This window comes from Dromiciops gliroides, chromosome 3, assembly GCF_019393635.1.
Source record: "Dromiciops gliroides isolate mDroGli1 chromosome 3, mDroGli1.pri, whole genome shotgun sequence".
Classification (NCBI taxonomy): domain Eukaryota; kingdom Metazoa; phylum Chordata; class Mammalia; order Microbiotheria; family Microbiotheriidae; genus Dromiciops; species Dromiciops gliroides.
In genome coordinates this window covers 220869620-220888935 of record NC_057863.1, presented here as the reverse complement: position 1 = coordinate 220888935, position 19316 = coordinate 220869620, and the positions used below count along the sequence as shown (strand labels likewise).

Below are 19316 nucleotides of genomic sequence, written 5' to 3'. Positions count from 1 at the left end.
AAATCGTTCCATGTGTGTGTGTATGTATGTGAGTATGTGAGTGTGTGTGTGTGTGTGTGTGTGTGTGTGTGTGTGTGAGAGAGAGAGAGAGAGAGAGAGAGAGAGAGAGAGAGAGAGAGAGAGAGAGAGAGAGAGTGCGGGGGTGGGGATTGGTAGGGAAAGATAATAATAAAAATTTTAAAATGATATCCATTCACTTAAGCGACATTTGTTAACCTCCTACCGAGTGCCAGGAATTGTGTTAGGTATTAGAGATGCAAAGACAGAAATGAAACAGTTCTTTCCTTCAAGAAGCTTGTAGGCTACTGGTAGGATACAAATTGTACTCAGAGTAGTGGACCTTAGCTACATCACTCATAAAGTGAATAGATTGGACTGGACAACCTTGGAAGCCTTTTCTAGCTCTAAATATGATGCTAAGTTCTAAATTAATATCAAATTTAAGCAGAACAAAATGCAAAGTGTTTTCAAAGGTAATGAGAAGAGGGTATTAACAATCAGAATAATCTTGAAAAACCTCATGTAGAAGGCACTTGAGCTGAGCCTTTCAAGAAGCAGGTGATCCTAAAAGGTAAAGGTGAGGAGAGAACATACCCTGGTTATGGAGGTAGGGTAGCCTGGGAAAAAAGGCATGGAGGCTGTAGATGAAATATTTTATAATGGGAATAGCTACTAGGCCAAGTTGGTTAAAAAGTAGAGAGTATGATGGGGGCAGTTAGGCGGCACAGTGGATAAAACATGGGCCCTAGATTCAGGAGGACCTGAGTTAAAATCCGGCCTCAGACACTTGATACTTACTAGATGTGTGACCTTGGGCAAGTCACATAACCCTCATTGCCCTGAAAATAAAAGAAAGTAGAGAGTATGAGAGGGTGAAATATGAAACAGAATGGAAAGGAATGGTTTGAGCTACACTGTGCTGAATGCTGGATTATACCACAATACTGATCCCAAGAACCCTGTTGATATAAAAATCCATCTCTTTAACAATTCTCTTGTTGTTACTATATGACTATGAATATTAGGGCACTAAATACTCCAGACAATCTTATAATTATAAGATAGCCCATGTGATTATAGTCTGTAGCACATTGTCAGTCATGTCAAATAGGGCAAATAAAATACAATATTGGGTGTATAAAGGAAGGGAGCTAATCATGTAGAAAGAATGAAAGACAATAAAAATATATAAATGCTACATTGGTACCCTCAAGATATTCAAATAAATAGAAAAAGGTGTCTAGTACACTGAAGGGATACTCTATGCAAGATTTAGGAAAGATAAGAGAAAGATAGGATGGAGAAACATTGAATTGTTAAAAGCATTGGGAGAAGGTGGACCCACATTGCTGAAATCATAGATGCAACAAAATAAAGTTCTCTACGTGAATATTTTAGAATTCAGACTTCAGCAGAATAAGTCACTTGGGGACTTTGAATTTTACAAAGACATTTTTTCGGTGAGACTTTCATGCCAGAATTTTGTTTACAAATCATACGTGTTTTTAATATACAGAAAATCAGGAGGTAGGGTTGAAAGCAGTTCCCTTTGCAAGAGATACACACTCACTCTAGTAAATAATTGAACAAAGGCAAACATATCAAAGGTAACACATCTGCTGGTGTATATACATGTATAGCCAGTCTCCTGAGGGGAGGGAACACTAGACAATCAGGTGCAATAGAACCTACTAGGAAGTAAAGATACAGAATGAAGCTGAGATGAATGAAAGGGGAGTGTGGTGCTGAATTTCTTTTTCTTTAGAGTACTAGAAGATGCTTTTTAGGGAAAAGAAAAACACTCTCATTGAGAAAGTACAGAAGATACTAGGGGGCAAGTCTAAAGTCTGGTTATTGTTGTAGGTACAACCGCACAGTAATTTTACGTAAGTCACTGAAATGCTTTGTGAGCTTGGGCATGGACCTCAAAGTATCATACAGTTGGATGGGACTTCCAGAGGCATTTAGTCCACATACAACCTAAATTGTTAAGCCTGCTTATATGATACACCAACCTGACAAGAGGTTGTTTAACCTTAGCATCATGATCTCCAGCGATAGAAAATTCGTTATTCCCTGAGGCTCCCCATTCCATTTTTGGGCAGCCCTAATTGTTAGAAAGTTTTGCCTTACATTGTGTTGTTTTCAAGAAACAAGCAACCAGGCAACAGCTGAAACTTCCATAGGTCGAGTTTAATAAATCTTCTAGCTGAGGGCTTCTTTAAATTGTACTCTCTGCACTCCCCAGGTACAGAGCCTGTAAGCTGAAGAATTCTACAGTAGAATTTTATTGGCTAAGAGAATTCGAAGCCAATTGGAAATAACTGCAATTATATTGATTTCATCTTATTATTCTGTAAAACAGTCTCCTTAGTGGGTAAAAAATTGGGCTGAACACCCTGGGATTATTAACCTAGGAACCAGGATTGGGTGGAAGAAGAAACAATGTCAGATGTATCTGGACTTTTAAGGCTCAGAGGTACCTTTGTCTTCATCTGACTCTGAGAATCTATAGGTGGAGCTGACTGAGTTTTCTTTTTTTCTCCTATTTTAAAAAATCTTTAAAAATAATATTTTAATTACATATAAGGACAATTTTTAACATTCATTTAAAAACTTTTTTGAGTTCCAAACTTTCTCCCTCCCTTCCTCACCTCCCCTGTCCTTAAGATGGTAAGCAATTTTATATAGGTTCTACATGTGAAATCATGAAAAATATGCTTCCATATTAGTTATATTGTGAAAGAAGACATGGACCCAAAGGAAATAAAAACAAGAAAAAAATAAAGTGAAAAATAGTATGCATCAATCTGTATTAAGACTCCATCAGTTGGCTCTGAGTTTTCTCATTTCTTCCTTCACAAACATTTCCTTTTTTCCTACTCACACACCTGTATTCCTGATTTAGACAGACTATCACCTCACACCTGGACTATTGCAATGGTTCATCTCCATGTTTCAAGTCTCCACTCTGCTCTCCTCTAAGTTGCTAAAGTGATCTTTCTAAAGTTTAGTTTTGACCATGCCAAATCCTTTACCTCCCTCCCCTTACTATAAACTCCCATGGTTCCCTATTACTTCTAGGTTCAAATAAAAAATTATCTGTTTGACTTCATGACTTGCCCTCTTCCTACCTTTCCCATCTTCTTATACTTCATTCTCCTTCTAGGACTCTTCACTGTTCAGTAGTTTCGGTGTGTCTGACTCTTTTGACCCCATTGGGGTTTTCCTTGGCAAAGATCCTGCAGAGGTTTGCCATTTCCTTCTCCAGCTCATTTTACAGAAGAGGAAACAATAAAACAGGGTTAAGTGACTCCCCCAGGTTCACACAGCTAGGAAATGTCTGAGGCCAGATTTGAACTCAGGTCTTCCTGACTCCTATGCTCTATCCACTGAGCCACCTAGCTGCTAGTCTAGGATTCTAGGATCCAGTAATAATGGCTTTCTTGCTCTTCCTTGTCTATATGGTATACCATGGCTTGACTCTATCTTTTTACTGGCTATCCACAACTCTGTCTCCTGGCTTCGTTTGAGATTCAATTAAAATCCTACCTTCTGCAAGAGGTTTTTCAGAACTCCTGTTCCTCTTATCACTGCCGGTGCCTTCCTCTCTGGGAATCCAATATGCCCTATGTGTATCTGTTTTTTGGGTTTTTTTGTGAGGCAATTGGGGTTAAGTCACTTACTTAGGGTCACACAGCTAGTAAGTGTTAAGTGTCTGAGGTCGGATTTGAACTCAGGTCCTCCTGACTCCAGGGCCGGTGCTCTATCCACTGCTCCACCTAGCTGCCCCACTACAAGTATCTTGTATGTACACAGTTTGAAGATCTTACTCTTTTGTCCTTCTTTGTAAGAAAGTAGCATGGAAAGGGAGGTTATATCTTGTGTACAATTTTGATTCTTTTATTGTGTTTTTAAGCTACAATTATTCATTTAAATGCGATGTTTATTATTCATGAGTGTCTACTGCACTTTTAACAAAACAAAACAACTGTACATCTTCCAGACTAAGCAAAATTTAGGCTGTGTCCACAATAGCATCTGAAATACGGTGGCTCTTCTTCACCTCATGATATAGGATCTTCTGGGCTTTCCTGTTTGCTTGTTCCCTAGCCCCTCTTCTCTGTTTCTCTCCCCCTAACCCCTCCGCCAACCTCCACCTTGAGAACTTGATTGACTTCTATTGACTTCCTTTGCTTAATTGTTTGGTTTTGACCTTAGACTTTGACTCCAATTAATCCAGCCATAATGGCCCACCAAGAAAGGCTGAGTCTTTTCCCCTGACACTTGCAAATATTTCCTGAAAACCACTAAAACATGTTTTACCTATTCATTTCCATCAACTCCCACTACTTAGCTTGGATGATGCAAAGTTCTGCCTGTTGCAAACACCATCAAAAGAACCCAAAGGAAATAAACACAAGAAAAAAATAAAGTGGAAAATAGTATGCATCAATCTGTATTAAGACTCCATCAGTTGGCTCTGAGTTTTCTCATTTCTTCCTTCACAAACACAGACACTGAAACATGGCCCCTGGTAACCATGTTTGTATTTAGTTAGTCAACAGCCAACAAGTATTTATTAAGTTTTTACTATGTGTCAGGTACTGTGATAAGAGTTAGTTTAAAATTCCTCAGTTTAAGACCTGTTAAAACACATAAAAAGCAACAACACATTTTATTTAATCTAGTACTTTATAGGGCACTTCATAAGATAATTGCCCTTCCTCATATGATGATGGTGATCACAGCTCATATTCATATAGTGTGTTATAGTTTACAAAGCTCTTTGATCACAACAACCCTATCAAGTAGGTAGTACAAGCATTACTGTTATTTCCATTTTACAGATGGGACAATTAAGGAATATAGGGATTAAGTAATTTACCTAAGATCATAGAGCTAGTCTGTAGGTCAAGCTGACTTTATGATGTATGTGTGTTAACTGTGGCCCAGGGCTCCAGGCTCTGGCTTTACATGGGCTGGGTCCAATCTTAGAGGCTTGCCTCCAAATATCACTCTTTCTTTGGCTCATTCAGCTTCTACTTAGTTTACTCTGCAAAAGTCTTTTTATATTTCTCATGTTCAATCCTCCCCAGATGTGGGTAAAGGGATCCTCTTTGTGCAGACATTTTAAGTAACAATGCATACATCTGATATTAGATAATTCCACTATTTTATTCCACTCCATAGAAAATGAAAAATGCATGAAAGACTCACAGTATCCTCTGAATAATTAACAAAATGCCCCTCCCTCTGTGGTGAGTCTTTCTTTTTTCTTTCTTTTTTTTTTTTGGTGAGGCAATTGGGGTTAAGTGACTTGCCCAAGGTCAAACAGCTAGTAAGTGTTAAGTGTCTGAGGCCAGATTTGAACCCAGGTACTCCTAACTCCAGGGCTGGTGCTCTATCTACTGTGCCACCTAGCTGCCCTATGTGGTGAGTCTTTCTAAGTATCTATCCTGAGGCAAGCTCCAGGGAGTCTAACTGGTTTTACTTTTTTTTATTAGTCAATGACTTATTTTGACTACTGTGATTCATCAGAATTTGAAGCATGAATTTCTTTCTACCTATAGAAGTGAATCTAAGTGCTGGATCAAATCTTGCATTTATTACTTACTGTATGCTGCAAATGCAAGTAAAATCCCTGTTCTGAGAGATTCTTTTCCTAATCCGAAGAAATGTTTGCATTAATATGATTTTTAGTTATCTCTTCTTGCTTCTATGTTAAAAGAGGTTTTCTTTGGAGCATAGTTACTTATAATCTCATAGTTTTTCAAAAATTGAGAATTCCTATATTCCTTCATCTTCTCCTTCTCCTCTTTCTATATACATTTCTCCTAAAGTTATTGTCAGGATAATTATTAGAGCAGACCTAGATAGACTAATACTGAAATGACATCACTGACCATCCTTAAATAATTATGAGAAACTGCCCATCCTAGGTTTATCTGCAAATAACAGAAAACTACATCCAAGGCTGTTGGTATTTTTGAAGCCATCTAGGTGCCAAGGCTGACCTGCCCAAAAGACCCACCATGAACCATTAGAACTCCCAAATCTTTAAGCCTGACTAAAAAACAAACAGAACTACCACTGTGGCTCCAAGAAACTGTAGCATTCTCAGGGACCACATTGCAATAAAACTGTCTTGGAAGATGGGCCAAACTGTGTAACTGATATTCCTCAAACCCATCAGTGAATCAGGGGGATGTCTATCCCATATATTTGACGACTTTCCCTGGTGGAATGGGTGGAAGAAAAAATTTTGTTGTAGTAACCATGAAGGCAGCTGAAGCAGGTGTTGTGGAGTGCTTAGAGCTTGGGCAGACATGGGAGACACCAAGATCATCCACTGCATTCCAGACCATCACTAGTCTTCTTGACTTTTGTCTTGCCACTGGACTTCAATGACTCTGAAAGAGAGAGTGAATCTGATGATTTTGTGCAACTCTTCCTTAAATCTATGATTCAGGCACAAGTCAAGACATCATCCTGTGATGCCATTGGTCTTCTTTGACAATGAAGGAGGAACAACACTTATATATACATGTATACTACACAAAAATATACACATATGCACTTCTATGTGTACACATATACATAATGCAGGTGAAGGCTAAGTATGGTCTATTTGTTTTTTAAAAAAGACTCCTGGCCCACTTCCCCAGCTAGGTCCAACTTAGAAAGGCTGAATTATTTTTACTGAATAACCTTCAGACACTGTAGAAGGAGGTCTCCCTAATATTTTAAAGAAAAAATGACGTTAGTGGGCAGTGTTTCAATGTCAAAGGGCTTTTTAGCTAATAACTATGAAATTATTATCAATAATAATGACATAGTACACTTGACAGTTTACAAATTGGACTTTCCTTAAATAGCTTGGTAAGGTAGGTGACAAAAACCTCCAAGTGTGCAGAGTCAACTTTTAAAAGCTGTCACTCCCTTAGACCACAGCATTACTTACTGAATTCCACAGCAAAATAAACCTTTATTTCAAAAATAAAATTTCAATACAAAAAAAAAAGATATGAATAAGTTTCAAAGGGCAGCAGGTAACAGTGGATAATTCAGTGTGAACTGAATCTGCACATGTTTGTGGCCAGGTGGGGAGGAGCCCAAGAGAGAAGGAGAGATTGAAGATACATGAGGGTAAAGGAAGTGGTTTCTGGACACAGGTCTTGGAGTAGGTAAGAAGGTTTGGGATCAAGGGTATATGTGGAGGGTTTATGTTTCATGGCTGGAAGGAAGAGGAAAGGCAAGGTGATGATGCTTAGAAGGTTTAAGGAAGAGAAGAAGAGAGCTGAGGGCTTTTTTAAAGAAAGAGCTTAAGTCTTCTCAGGGATATAGGTACCTAGAATAACTATAGTCCATGTGATGTTTGGGGATATCTGTTGTTGGCAAGGGGAAGAGAAGAAAAGGAGTGAAACATCCTTGCGAGGGATAAGATTAGGAAGTCCCTGAGAGTCATAAGGATTGGCAAGCAGCAACGAATATTTAGTTTAAGTGAAAGCATCACAAATCTGGAGCTAAAAGGGAACTACAGAAGCCATCTAGTTCAACCTTTTTATTTTACAGCTGAGGGAACTGAGGCCCAGAAAAGTTAAATAACTTGTCCAAAGAAATAAAGGTCATAATTGTCAGAGGCAGGATTTGAACACAGGTCTTTTAACTCTAGAACCAGTGCTTTTCCACTTCACCCACCCCCATTTCATTGTAAGCTCCCTATAGAAAGGTACCATATCTCGTCAAAATTTTGCATCTTCCTTCAGCACTAAGCATACTCTGCATATAGTAGGTGCCTTATAAATATCTGTTGATTTGCACTGCTCAGTTGAATCTCCTGGTTCTTGAAGTGCTTGCTGAGGTAAATGGGTAGCCAGCATTCGCTTTTAACCTCTGATAAAAGGCATGGCACTTATCAGCTTGTGTGAGGTCTCCAATCCTCCAATCCTGAATGATTAACAAAACAACTAGATTTCCTGTGTAATGTTCATAGTAGAGGTGTGGGCACTCTTAAGTTATTTCTTGGTAGTTAGGTGGTACAGTGGATAAGGTGCTAGACCTGGTATCAGGAAGACCTGAGTTCAGATCTAGCTTCTGACCTTTACTAGCTATATGACCCTGGGCAGGTCACTTAATCTCAGTATCCCCACACATAAAATGGTGATAATTACAGTACTTATCCTCCAGGATTGTCATGAAGAGAAAATGAAATATTTGTAAAGTGCTTTGTAAATATTAAAGTTCTATATAAATACTACCTATTCTTCTTTTCCAAAAGGAGAATACTTTGAGAAGCAGAAGAAATATAGTTTAAGGGTTGAAAAAATGCAAATACACACATATTTGTAAACAAAAGTCATAGCCTTGGCTAGGGATAAGCTTTAATGGCCTTTTAATGGTAACGTCCACGTGTTAGATTGGTATCTCTCTTGAGAATAATTTGTTCCAATGTCCATAAAGGCAGCTAGAGTAGGTGTTGTGCAGCACTTAGAGCTTGGTCAGTCATTGAAGACGCCATGGTCAACCGCTGCATCCTAGACCATCACCAGTTGTCCTGATTTTTGTCTTGACACTGGACTTCAGTGACTTTGGAAGAGAGAGTGATGCTGATGACTTCGTGTAGTTTGGCCTCACTTAAATCTAATTCACATGTAAGTCAAGACATTACCCTATGGTGTTATCAGTCTTCTTTGAAAATGAACAATGAACAATGAAAAATCATCATCACCAATAACAACAGCTACCTTGTATTTTGCTTGATCTGGGGTGTTTTTTTAAGGTAGGCTTGAATTAGACAAGAGCACATTCACTTGTCCTGCTTTAAATACTAACTTGCCTTGAAAATGGGCAGAAAACCTAAATTAATCTGTCTCTTGATAATGTGAGAGCAGAAGACAGATGGGTTAGTGTTTAATTAGCAGGGTTTTAGACTGCTGCTGATTCATCTATTGGTATCTTCTTTGAGAAATAAAGATGTTAAAATGGGACTAATGATGGGATGTGTGCTATCAATGAACGGTCTGGAGCTAACTTAGGGAAATGAAATGAGAAGTGTTTTAGTTCCAATCTTGCAGTTATGACATTATCAGGCCAAAGGATATTTGTTTCAATTACCTTAGAAAAAGAGTCTTCTGCTGTTTTTTTTTTCAGCTTACTGACCTTTTCTGCTTTCTCTTTTAGAGATTTCATTCAATTTCTTTCGTTAAGGAATTAGAAAGAACACAGTGACTTCGGTGGAGAGCTTTTTATCTCTTTCTCTCCCAGCTGAAGGCTTTCCCCAGGAATTTGCTACATGAAGAGTAATGGAATCATTACTAAATAGAAGAGGAATTAATTATTCAGTGAGAATCCAATTGGCCATATTTATGTAGGACCCAGGCATACTTTCCTGTCTCCCCCAACTTGAGTACATCCTCCACTTAGCTATCAAATGGGATTTCCTAAAATACAAGTGTGACCATTTACTGCCCCCTTATCTGCAATTCAATAAACTCCAGTGGCTCTGAATCACTTCTGGGACCAGATATAAAATATTCTCTTGAGCCTTCAGAGACCTTTCTAACCTAGCCCACTACTATCCTTCCAATCTTCTTCCACCTTAGACATCTCCACATATTTTGTGACATAGCCAGTGACTCTGTCCTCCTTGCTCTTTCTTTCACAAAATGCTTCATCTCCTCCTTCTGGGCATCTTCACTGACTGTTGCCCATGACTGGAAGTCTTTTCCTCCAAATTTCCACCTCTTGGCTTCCCTGATTTTTTCCAAGTCCCAACTAAAATCCCACCTTCTACAATAAAGCTTCTCTAATTCCCCTCCAATTTATTCTGTGTATTTCTTGTTTGAGAGGGCAGCTAGGTGGTACAATGAATAGAGTGCTAGGCTTAGAGTCAGAAAGACTCACCTCCTTGAGTTAAATCTGGCCTCAGACACTAGCTGTATGACCCTAGGCAAGTCATTTAACCCTGTTTACCTCATGTATAAAATGAGCTGGAAAAGGACACGTCAAATTACTCTAGTATCTTTGCTAAGAAAACCCCAAATGGGGTCATGAAGAGTTGAACATGACTGAAAATGACTAAACAACAACAAAATATTGTTTGTACATAGGTTTTTTTACATGTTTTCTCTACCATTAGACTGTGAGCTTGAGAGTAAGGACTACTTTTTTAAACCTTTCTTTGTATTCCCAGCACTTAGCAACGTACTTAGTACATAGTTTTTTGTTTTTGTTTTTAAACAAAAACAAATTTATTTATACATTAATGTTGAGGGCTGGACTAGAGTTTAAGAAAAAAGGAAAACAGTATGATACAGTACTGTACAGAAGAGAAAAGACAGATTATGAGGAAGGGGAAAGATGGATGCACACACATACACATACAAACAAGATGAAGGGAAGATAGGCTGGGCAGCTGGGGTCAGGGCTCCTGGGTAGTCACCTGCTTCATGTAGGTTTCCAGCAGGTACTTTTTAAAGGCTGTGGGGTTTGTCCAAAGTTCAGCAGCATGTATGTTCAATGGGCTGTCAGTGTTGGGTTCTCCCAGCAGGCTCTGGATAGATAGTAGAATGGTCCTGACATCATACAGAGCTGACCACTTGTCCTTGAGGATGTCCAAACAGATATTGCCTTGGGTATTCACATTAGGATGGTAACAAAGTGTGACAAATTTCACAGTGGGAGCATTATATGGGTAGCCACTGGGAAATTCCAGGGAGAGCTTGTACCTCAGGTATTCATATATTGTCCCAGCAGCCCCATGGATGGTCCCAGCGCATTTGAAGAAATTGTCAGACTCTGGGAAGGCGGAAATTCCTTTGTGTCCAGACATCATTAGGGTCATCAATTCCTGCTGTAACCTCTTGCCCACGGATCTGCGGGCCGCGCCCACCCCAGGCTCGGCCCCCTTACGGGACGCTGCGGCGGCACTAGCAGCAGCCGGGTCGCGGTTCTGCGAGGCAATGGGGAACTAGAGATAAAGCAAGAGAAACTCCCAGGCGGCAACTGCCCATAGTAGGTTCTTAATAGATGCTTCTTCTTGTTAGAGTTTTGTTAGAGGCTTGATCCACCAGACACTAAACCACTTAAGTTTGGTGCCTCTAGTTATGCAGCCCAGGTGTTTTTTGAGGGGAGTCTACAGTAATAATATTTGCCATTTGGGTAATGTTTTTGTGAGCCCTTACTTATCCTTATTGACAATGGGGTGTGGGGTAGGGGAAAGATTTATCAATATATGCTGATTATTGAGGCATTTTGTTTTTAAAAATATATTTTCTTTGATAACTTTGGTTTTTACATAGTCAATATTTCCCCTTGTATCCCTTTTCATCCCCCCCCCCAAACTGTCCTTTATTTAAAAAATAACAGATTTTTTTAAAAGCGGAAGGGGAAAAAAGTCTACAAAATCAATCAATACATAAAAAAAAAATCTGACATTATATGTAATGCTTGACATCCATGGATCCCCACTTCTGCAAAGGAGCTGAAAGAGGCATCTTTTTATATTTCTTATTTAGGGTCAAACTTGTTGTTGTTTTTTTTATATAATTTCAAAACATTTGAACAGTAATAAGCTGTATAGAAATTGGGGAAGTGGGAGCCAAGTCATGGCACAATTATCTGAGAGCTAGGATGGGGCTTGGATTCCATTTTCCTTTGTAAATCGTGGGTGGTCCAGTAGAAACCAGGAATAGTGTTAAAAGGAGTTGAGTAGAAAAAGGGACCGTCAGTTCAAAGAGAATGAGCTAAGATAGAAAGGGGTGAAATTTCTGGTGTAGTTGCTTATAAACATGGGATTCAAATACTAAGACCTCTGTACTTATTCTAATAGAGGTGCTAGGTGGTACAATGGATAGAGGGCTAGGCCTGGAGTCAAGAAGACTCATATTCTTGCGTTGAAATCTGGTCTCAGATGTTTTCTACCTGTGTGACCCTGGGCAAGTTACTCAGTTCTGTCACAAAGAGTCAGATAATGACTGAAATGATTGAGGAATAACAAGAGCTTACTCCACTACCTCAAAAGATCTATTATTTCATTTATACAGGTATTCTCTATCCTGATGCAGAATTTTTGAGCCCTCTATACTTCAGCAGGCAGTCTTTATCATTTGTATAGGATACCTTTTCTCCACTCACACTGCCACCATCTTGGTTCAGGGTTATTTTGTTTCTTTGTTTGTTTTTTGCAGGGCAATGGAGGTTAAGTGACTTGCCCAGGGTCACACAGCCAGTAAGTGTCAAGTGTCTGAGGTCAGATTTGAACTCAGGTCTTCCTGAATCCAAGGCCAGTGCTTTATCCACTGCACCACCTAGCTGCCCCCCCGGCTCAGGTTTTTAATCACCTCATGTCTTCCTCTCAACATGATCTTCCTAAAGCACAATTCTAACCATGCCAATCACTCCTCTTCTCCTCACCTCACTACCCAATAAACTCTAGTGGCTTCTTATTAGTTCTAGGACCAAACACAGCATTCTCTGTTTGACTTTTCAAACAATCTGGTCCCTTCTTATGTTTCCAGTCTTCTTACATTTTACTGTCCTGTAGATACTCTATGACCCAATGATACAGGCTTTTTCATTCATTCATTCATTCATTCATTCATTCATTCATTCATTCATTCATTCATCCATCCATCATCTATCCTTCTTCTCTGTCTATCTATCTATCTATCTATCTATCTATCTATCTATCTATCTATCTATCTATCTATCTATCTATCTATCTATCTATCTATCTATCTTTCATATACCACACTCCATACCCCATGCCTGGAATGCCTTAACTCTTGGCTTCCCTGAGGAGCTAACCTCAAATCTTAATTTCTATGAGAGGTCATTCCTGGTAATTCCTTCCCCTTCCAATTCTTCAGTGCCTTTTTCCTTTGAGATTATTGTTTTTGTTGTTTAGTCATTTCAGTCATGTCTGACTCTCCATGACCTTGTTTTGTTTTGTTTGACAAAAATACTATAGTGGTTTGCCATTTCCTTCTCTATCTCATTTTACAGATGAGGAAATTGAGGCAAAACAGGGTTAAGTGACTTGCCCACAGTCACATAACTACTAAGTGGCTGAGGCCAGATTTGAACTCAGGTCCTCCTGACTCCAGGCCTGGTGCTCTATCCACTGATAACTGACATTAGTATAGTGCTTTAAAGTTTGAAGAGCTTTGAACACTTTACATATATTCTCTTATTTCATTCTAATTTAAACCCCAAACCAGGAAAGAAAAATAACGGCATTCTGGAATTTAGAAGAATGATCCAGTAAGCCAAGACCTTATTTGTTGTTGGAACAAAAGAGGGAGATCACATGTTGCAATTCATTACTGAGACCACAAGCTTTACAGTTTAAAAAGTTTAAAAACTTTCACCTACATTATCTTGGGAAGTAGGAAAGGTTGTCATGGCTAATCCCATTTTCCAGATGAGACTGAGGCTTGGTAATTTCAGAGACCTGTCTAAGAACACTATAAGCACGAGGCCCTAGTAGAAATAGGACAAGGGTCTTCTGACAAGTATTCCATCTCTATCCTCTGTACAACACTATCTCAAAGACCTTTGTTCCTTTGTACTCAGATTGGGGGCTATTTTTTAAAGGATGATGCATCAAATATACTGAATATCATGAGTTGATATATTTCTTTTTAAATATAGCATTTAGCTATAGTCTAAATTCTAGGGACTCTAGCAGCAGCTTGGTATTTCTTGAATGTCTCAGATTTTCTTGGATCCAGGTACCAAATGTTAAATAAACAATTATAATAATCATAAGTCAAACCTCTTCCCTGTGAGGTAATTGCAGCACAGTGAGGTACAGCACAAAGAACTAATGGGATTAAGGGATGCCATAGAGTTTACTGCTGTTAGAGATTTGGGCAAGCGGTTTTCAAAACCTATTTAACTAGAAATCAAAGCATTAAAAATTTAACAGAAAAGCAAGCCCTGGAACTATAACTTGAAGGCCTGGGTTCAAGTCTTGGACTCTGACATGAGCTGACATGATCTTCCCTCAGAATTTCAAATCTTCTCACCTGTTAAATGGGGCTAGATATTGTACTATGTACCTCACAGGATTCAGGAAAGCAGAGTGCTTCCTATATCTTAAAGGAATAAAGAAATATGAGTAACCAAAAACGCCTTTAAGAACAAACCTTTTCTGAAAAGATTAAAGTGAAAAGATTAAAGAGAGACACACAATGGCCCAGACCAATGCTTTCAAGATTATTCTAAGGAAACCCCTGTGATTGTAAATGGTCAGTCCTATTTGGTCATTTTAACCACATCTTATTTTTATTTTTCAAACAGATTGGCCATTCAAGTGGCTAATCCATTATCTTCTGCTCAGCAGCAACAACAGTTTGAATAACTGTTTCTACTCAAAATTAGATTAATCAACAACTCTGTGTAGGCATGGCCATGCTGATTATTTTTGGAAAGTGAAATTTTATTTTCAAACAGACAAAATTAACCAACCTTTTAAAGTAACTTGCTTTGATTTGAAATATGAATGCATTTGAGCTGATTGAATAAAATTAGTATTCTTCTGGGGAAAAAATTACTCTAAAAAGATTTTCTTGTCCCTTAAGATCAGAAGAGCTCAAATGTCTTCTCTGTCAAAAAAAAAATCTTGGTGTTAATTTAATGTGGCTATACTTTGTTCTCTACTTTATCAGTTTTACTGTGAAATAAGAAGAATAATGGATAGAAAACAGATTTAAAAAAAAATGTAGGGCACTTCAAGGTCTGGAAGACTTGTTCCTGTCTACTTGAATGTAGAAGACAAGAATTTAGAAACAAAGGAATTAAGGTCCTATTCATAGTTGTCCAACTTAGACTTTTTTTTTCTCTTTCCCCCATATATTCATTTTCAAGAGAGTTTCATATGATGTGGGGGTTGGGGTTATGTGTGATGAAAACCACTGTGCACTTAAAACATAAAGCATTTTGCTGTTTGTTGGAAAGCAGCGGCAAAATGGTTTGAGTAGGAATGCAGATTGGTAGCAAAGATGTGGATCCTTTTAGCAGGAGGAAGTAAGTTTAAAAACATTATGTATCAGGGGCAGCTAGGTGGCGCAGTGGATAAACACCGGCCCTGGATTCAGGAGGACCTGAATTCAAATACGGACTCACATACTTGACACTTGCTAGCTGTGTGACCCTGGGCAAGTCACTTAACCCTCATTGCCCTGCACCAAAAACAAAACAAAACAAAACAAAACAAAACATTAAATATCTGAGGTCTAATTAACTTACTGAGTGATCTCTGTTGCAGACAACTTAACTCCTTGGAGGTAAGATTCTGCCAGTTGACAGACTTTATGTAGAAAAAGTTTCTTTTCTCTAGTCCAACACTGAGTTGTGTGAGGGCCCCTCAAAGGAATAGTCCTTGGGCTGAGAGAGAAGAGCTATTCCTTCTTTCAGATAAACAGACAGAAAGACAGAAATAGATATAGGGAGAGAGAGAAAGAGAGAGAGAGAGAGAGAGAGAGAGAGAGAGAGAGAGAGAGAGAGAGAGAGAGAGAGAGAGAGAGAGAGAGAGAGAGGGGGTAGCAGGTCCAATAGAGAGCAATGTGATAACTTCATCAGGAGAAGTTGTTGGTTCTAAGCTGTAGCGTGAGTTGTTTTCTACATGTTATCCAGGCCATACATATTAGCTATAAACATGTCCCTCCACAAATATATACATATATCTGGACAGAGGCACAGTGGATAGAGGGCCAAGCCTGGAGTCAGGAAGATCTGAGTTTAAATCTGATGTCGGCCACTTACTGTTTGACCCTGGGCAAATCATTTTACCCCGTTTGCCTCAGTTTCCTTATCTGTAAAATGGGCTGGAGAAGGGAAATGACAAACCTTTCCAGTATCTTTTCCAAGAAAACTACAAATGGGGTCACAAAGTGTCAGACATGACTGAACAACAAATACACATACATATTTATGCATATATATTTAATGTATGCTCAGTTTCCAAAGCTATTGTCAGAGCTGGACCACCATGAATGGAATGGAAAGGAAACATTACTGGATTGTGAGTAATCACTGATATGCAATTATAATGTGTCTGAAATTTAAATGTTGGATTTGTAGCTTTTGTTATTAAATACTGAAAGAAAGAGTGGCTATTCCCAGAACCGATTTTTCATCACTAGACAAATATTTTTTCAGGAATATCAGTTCCCAAAATACAGTCACATTTGCAATGCAATGAAGAGATGGGCCTTCACTTTCAAAGATGGCTTCCTTTTTCCTACCAAGTATCTATATTTCCTATTAAGTCTAGACTTTTATGTCTGGCTTTCCAACCTCCACTTATCTGCCTTCCTTTTCTCCCAGCATGGTACAGTGGAAAAAGCTCTGGTCTTGCTACTCACTATCTGTCTGAGCTTTGACAAATTATTTTAGTCCTTTCATATGAAATAAAATCAAAATTTTAAAGGGACCTTTTTGGTGCTATGTTCCTGGTACTTGCTAAGTTCTTGGGATAGAAAGAAAGGTCCGGACCCTGCCCCAAAGGAGCTTATGTTGAATGAGGGAGATAATATGTAAATAACTAGGCACATATTCCATATGTACAGAGCAAATGGGAGGTAATCACCTGGCATGTGGTAAAAATCTAATGAATGTTGGTTGACTGACTGAGTAACATATAAGGGGACCAGGACAGGCCTCTTGCTTCAGAAAGTAGGTTTTGAGTTTCAACTTGAAGGAAGTCAGGGATAAGAGCTTGACATAAGGAGGGAGGAAATTCCAGGAATTAGGTACAGCCAAGGAAAATTCCTGGTGTCAAAAGACGAATTGTTGTTAAAGAAATAGTAATGAGAAAAATCACCAAATCATAGAATATATGGTGGAGAGTAAGGTTTAAGAAGAATGGAAATGTAGGAAGAGGCAAGGTAATGAAGAAATTTAAATATCAAATATCAAACATTATATTCTGGAGATAAGAGGGAGCCAATGCAGGGGAACAACATGGTCAGACCCACACTTGAGGAAAATCACTTTGGCAACTAAAGAGAAAAAACAAAGAAGTCGGAGATAATTAAAACAGGAGGTAATTTAGAAGGCTATTGTAGTGGTCCAGATTTGAAGTACTGAGGGCCAGAACTTGTTATATATAGGGAAAGAGGGGACTAAGAAAGGATTGGTCAAATAGAGAGAAAGAGAACCAGGAAAGAAGTGTCAAAAAACCTGGGGAGGAGAAAATAAGAGGAGAAATTGGTAAACAGTTGTTGTTTGTCCTTCATTTTTTTTTTTTTTTTAGTGAGGCAATTGGGGTCAAGTGACTTGCCCAGGGTCACACAGCCAGTAAGTGTCAAGTGTCTGAGGCCGGATCCTAACTCAGGTCCTCCTGACTCCACGGCTGGCGCTCCATCCACTGCACCACCTAGCTGCCCCGTCCTTCATTTTTGAAGAGGATCACTGACATCACGGGGTGTTATCTTGACTTGTGTGTCAATTGGATTTAAGTGAGGCAGAGTCGCACAAGGCATCAACCTCACTCTCTCTTCCAGAATCAGTGAAGCAGTGGCAAGACAAAAGTCAAGACCACTGATGATGTCCTGGGACGTAGTGGACGACCATGGTGTCTTCCATGTCTGACCAAGCTCTAAGTGTTTCACAGCACCTGCTTCAGCTGCCTCCATGGCTGTTGGAACAAATTGTTCTCATTCACCCATTCCACTGGGGGAAGTCTTCACATGCTTAGAGTAGACACCCTATCTAACTCCCTGATGGGTTTGAGGCCCATCTGTTACTCTTTTTTTTTTTTTATTTTTTAGTGAGGCAATTGGGGTTAAGTGACTTGCCCAGGGTCACACAGCTAGTAAGTGTTAAGTGTCTGAGGCCAGATTTGAACTCAGGTACTCCTGACTCCAGGGCCGGTGCTCTATCCACTGAGCCACCTAGCTGCCCCTTCATCTGTTACTCTTAACCTGGTTTAACCCATGCATCAAGACAATTTACTAGGGTATGACTGCTGCACATGCTACAGCTTCTTGGAGCCACAGATGAGAAATGGGTGAATCAAGTGGACACCAATGGTGGATGAGCAGCCCTGAAAAGGACTTGACAAAGCCCTCCCACCAGAGGTACAGAGAGGTCAAGAAGAATGAATATTGAGAAAAGACCATTTGATGTTGCAATGAAGAGATCATTTGCAACTTTAGAGAGAGCAATTTCAGTTGAATGATGAGATTACAAACCAGATTTCGGAGAGATTAGATAAGAGCAAGAGGAGAGAAGTGAAGGCATTTAAGTGTATTTTGCTTTCTCAAGGAGTTTTCAGTTTCCAGGCAGAACTGAGGGCTCTTGTCAAATGGCCTCTTTGGACCTCAGTTTTCTCATTTGTAAAATAAGGGCCCTGGACAAGATAATCTCTAAACTTCTTTCCATCTGAAAATCTTAGAGTTCTATGACCTCTCTTCTGAGAGCTCACCCCCCATTTGGAGTCATCCAAAAGGCATCTCTACCCAGATGTCTTATTGATACTTCTAATTTAACAGGTCCCAAACAGATTTTGTTTTTTCCTTTCTTCTAACTGCAGTTTGTGATGCTACTATCCACTCTTCCCATTGCGTTCTAGATCTTGGACTTATCTTTGACTCTTTCTCCACAGAGCAGTATCTGATCAGTTATCAACTCTACAGTCTACCTACACAATATTTCTTTCATTTTTTCTTTCCTCTTTTTTTTTCTCATTGCCACTATCCCAATATATACCCTCATTACCACAAACCACGAAAGTCAAAATATGCACTTGTTTGAATGTTTTAAATGTTTATTTCAGGTAGGGCTTGGACTAGATGACATCAAATGCCCTTTCTATTTTATGAAGTAGTTTATAGAGTGATGTTTACCACGAGATGTATAGAAAACACAGCAGGCGCATGAAAAGGATTCACATTCAATTTTGGCATTTTGAGCTGGAATTGCATTGATGACATACCAATTTATTACTTCTGAAACTTGTAAATTATTTAATTAATGGGTAATTTGCCTTTGCGTGGGTGTAAGCAATGCACAGACTTTTGTCCAATATTAAATTTAATATTTAATAACTGTTTCACAAATTACAAATATGAAATGCAGATACCGGAGCCATCTCCTCCTTCTGCACATGCAACAATTTTCATTTTTCATTGTAGCCCTGAAACTGTTGCTTCTTGATCATGGCAATTAAGGGTTTTCCTGGCACTGCAGCCTCGAAGCGTCTACTTTACAACACAGCTATGGTTGAATAGCTTTAATCAACCATCAATTAGTCTTAAATCTATAACTCATTTAGTCTGGGGCCTTTGGTAAATGCATTTTCCCCC

At 39.0% G+C, this 19316-nt stretch overlaps 1 protein-coding gene across 1 annotated transcript in view; it reads right to left on the bottom strand.

The window, feature by feature from the left end:
- Positions 1-10423: 10423 nt before the first annotated feature.
- The window catches only part of LOC122747374 (ubiquitin-conjugating enzyme E2 C-like), a 41586-nt gene continuing 32693 nt past the window's right edge, over positions 10424-19316 (bottom strand). The window contains exon 3 of the mRNA XM_043993438.1: positions 10424-10972. Within this exon, the coding sequence (XP_043849373.1) occupies positions 10424-10972 (549 nt within the window). The remainder of the gene's footprint in view (positions 10973-19316) is intronic.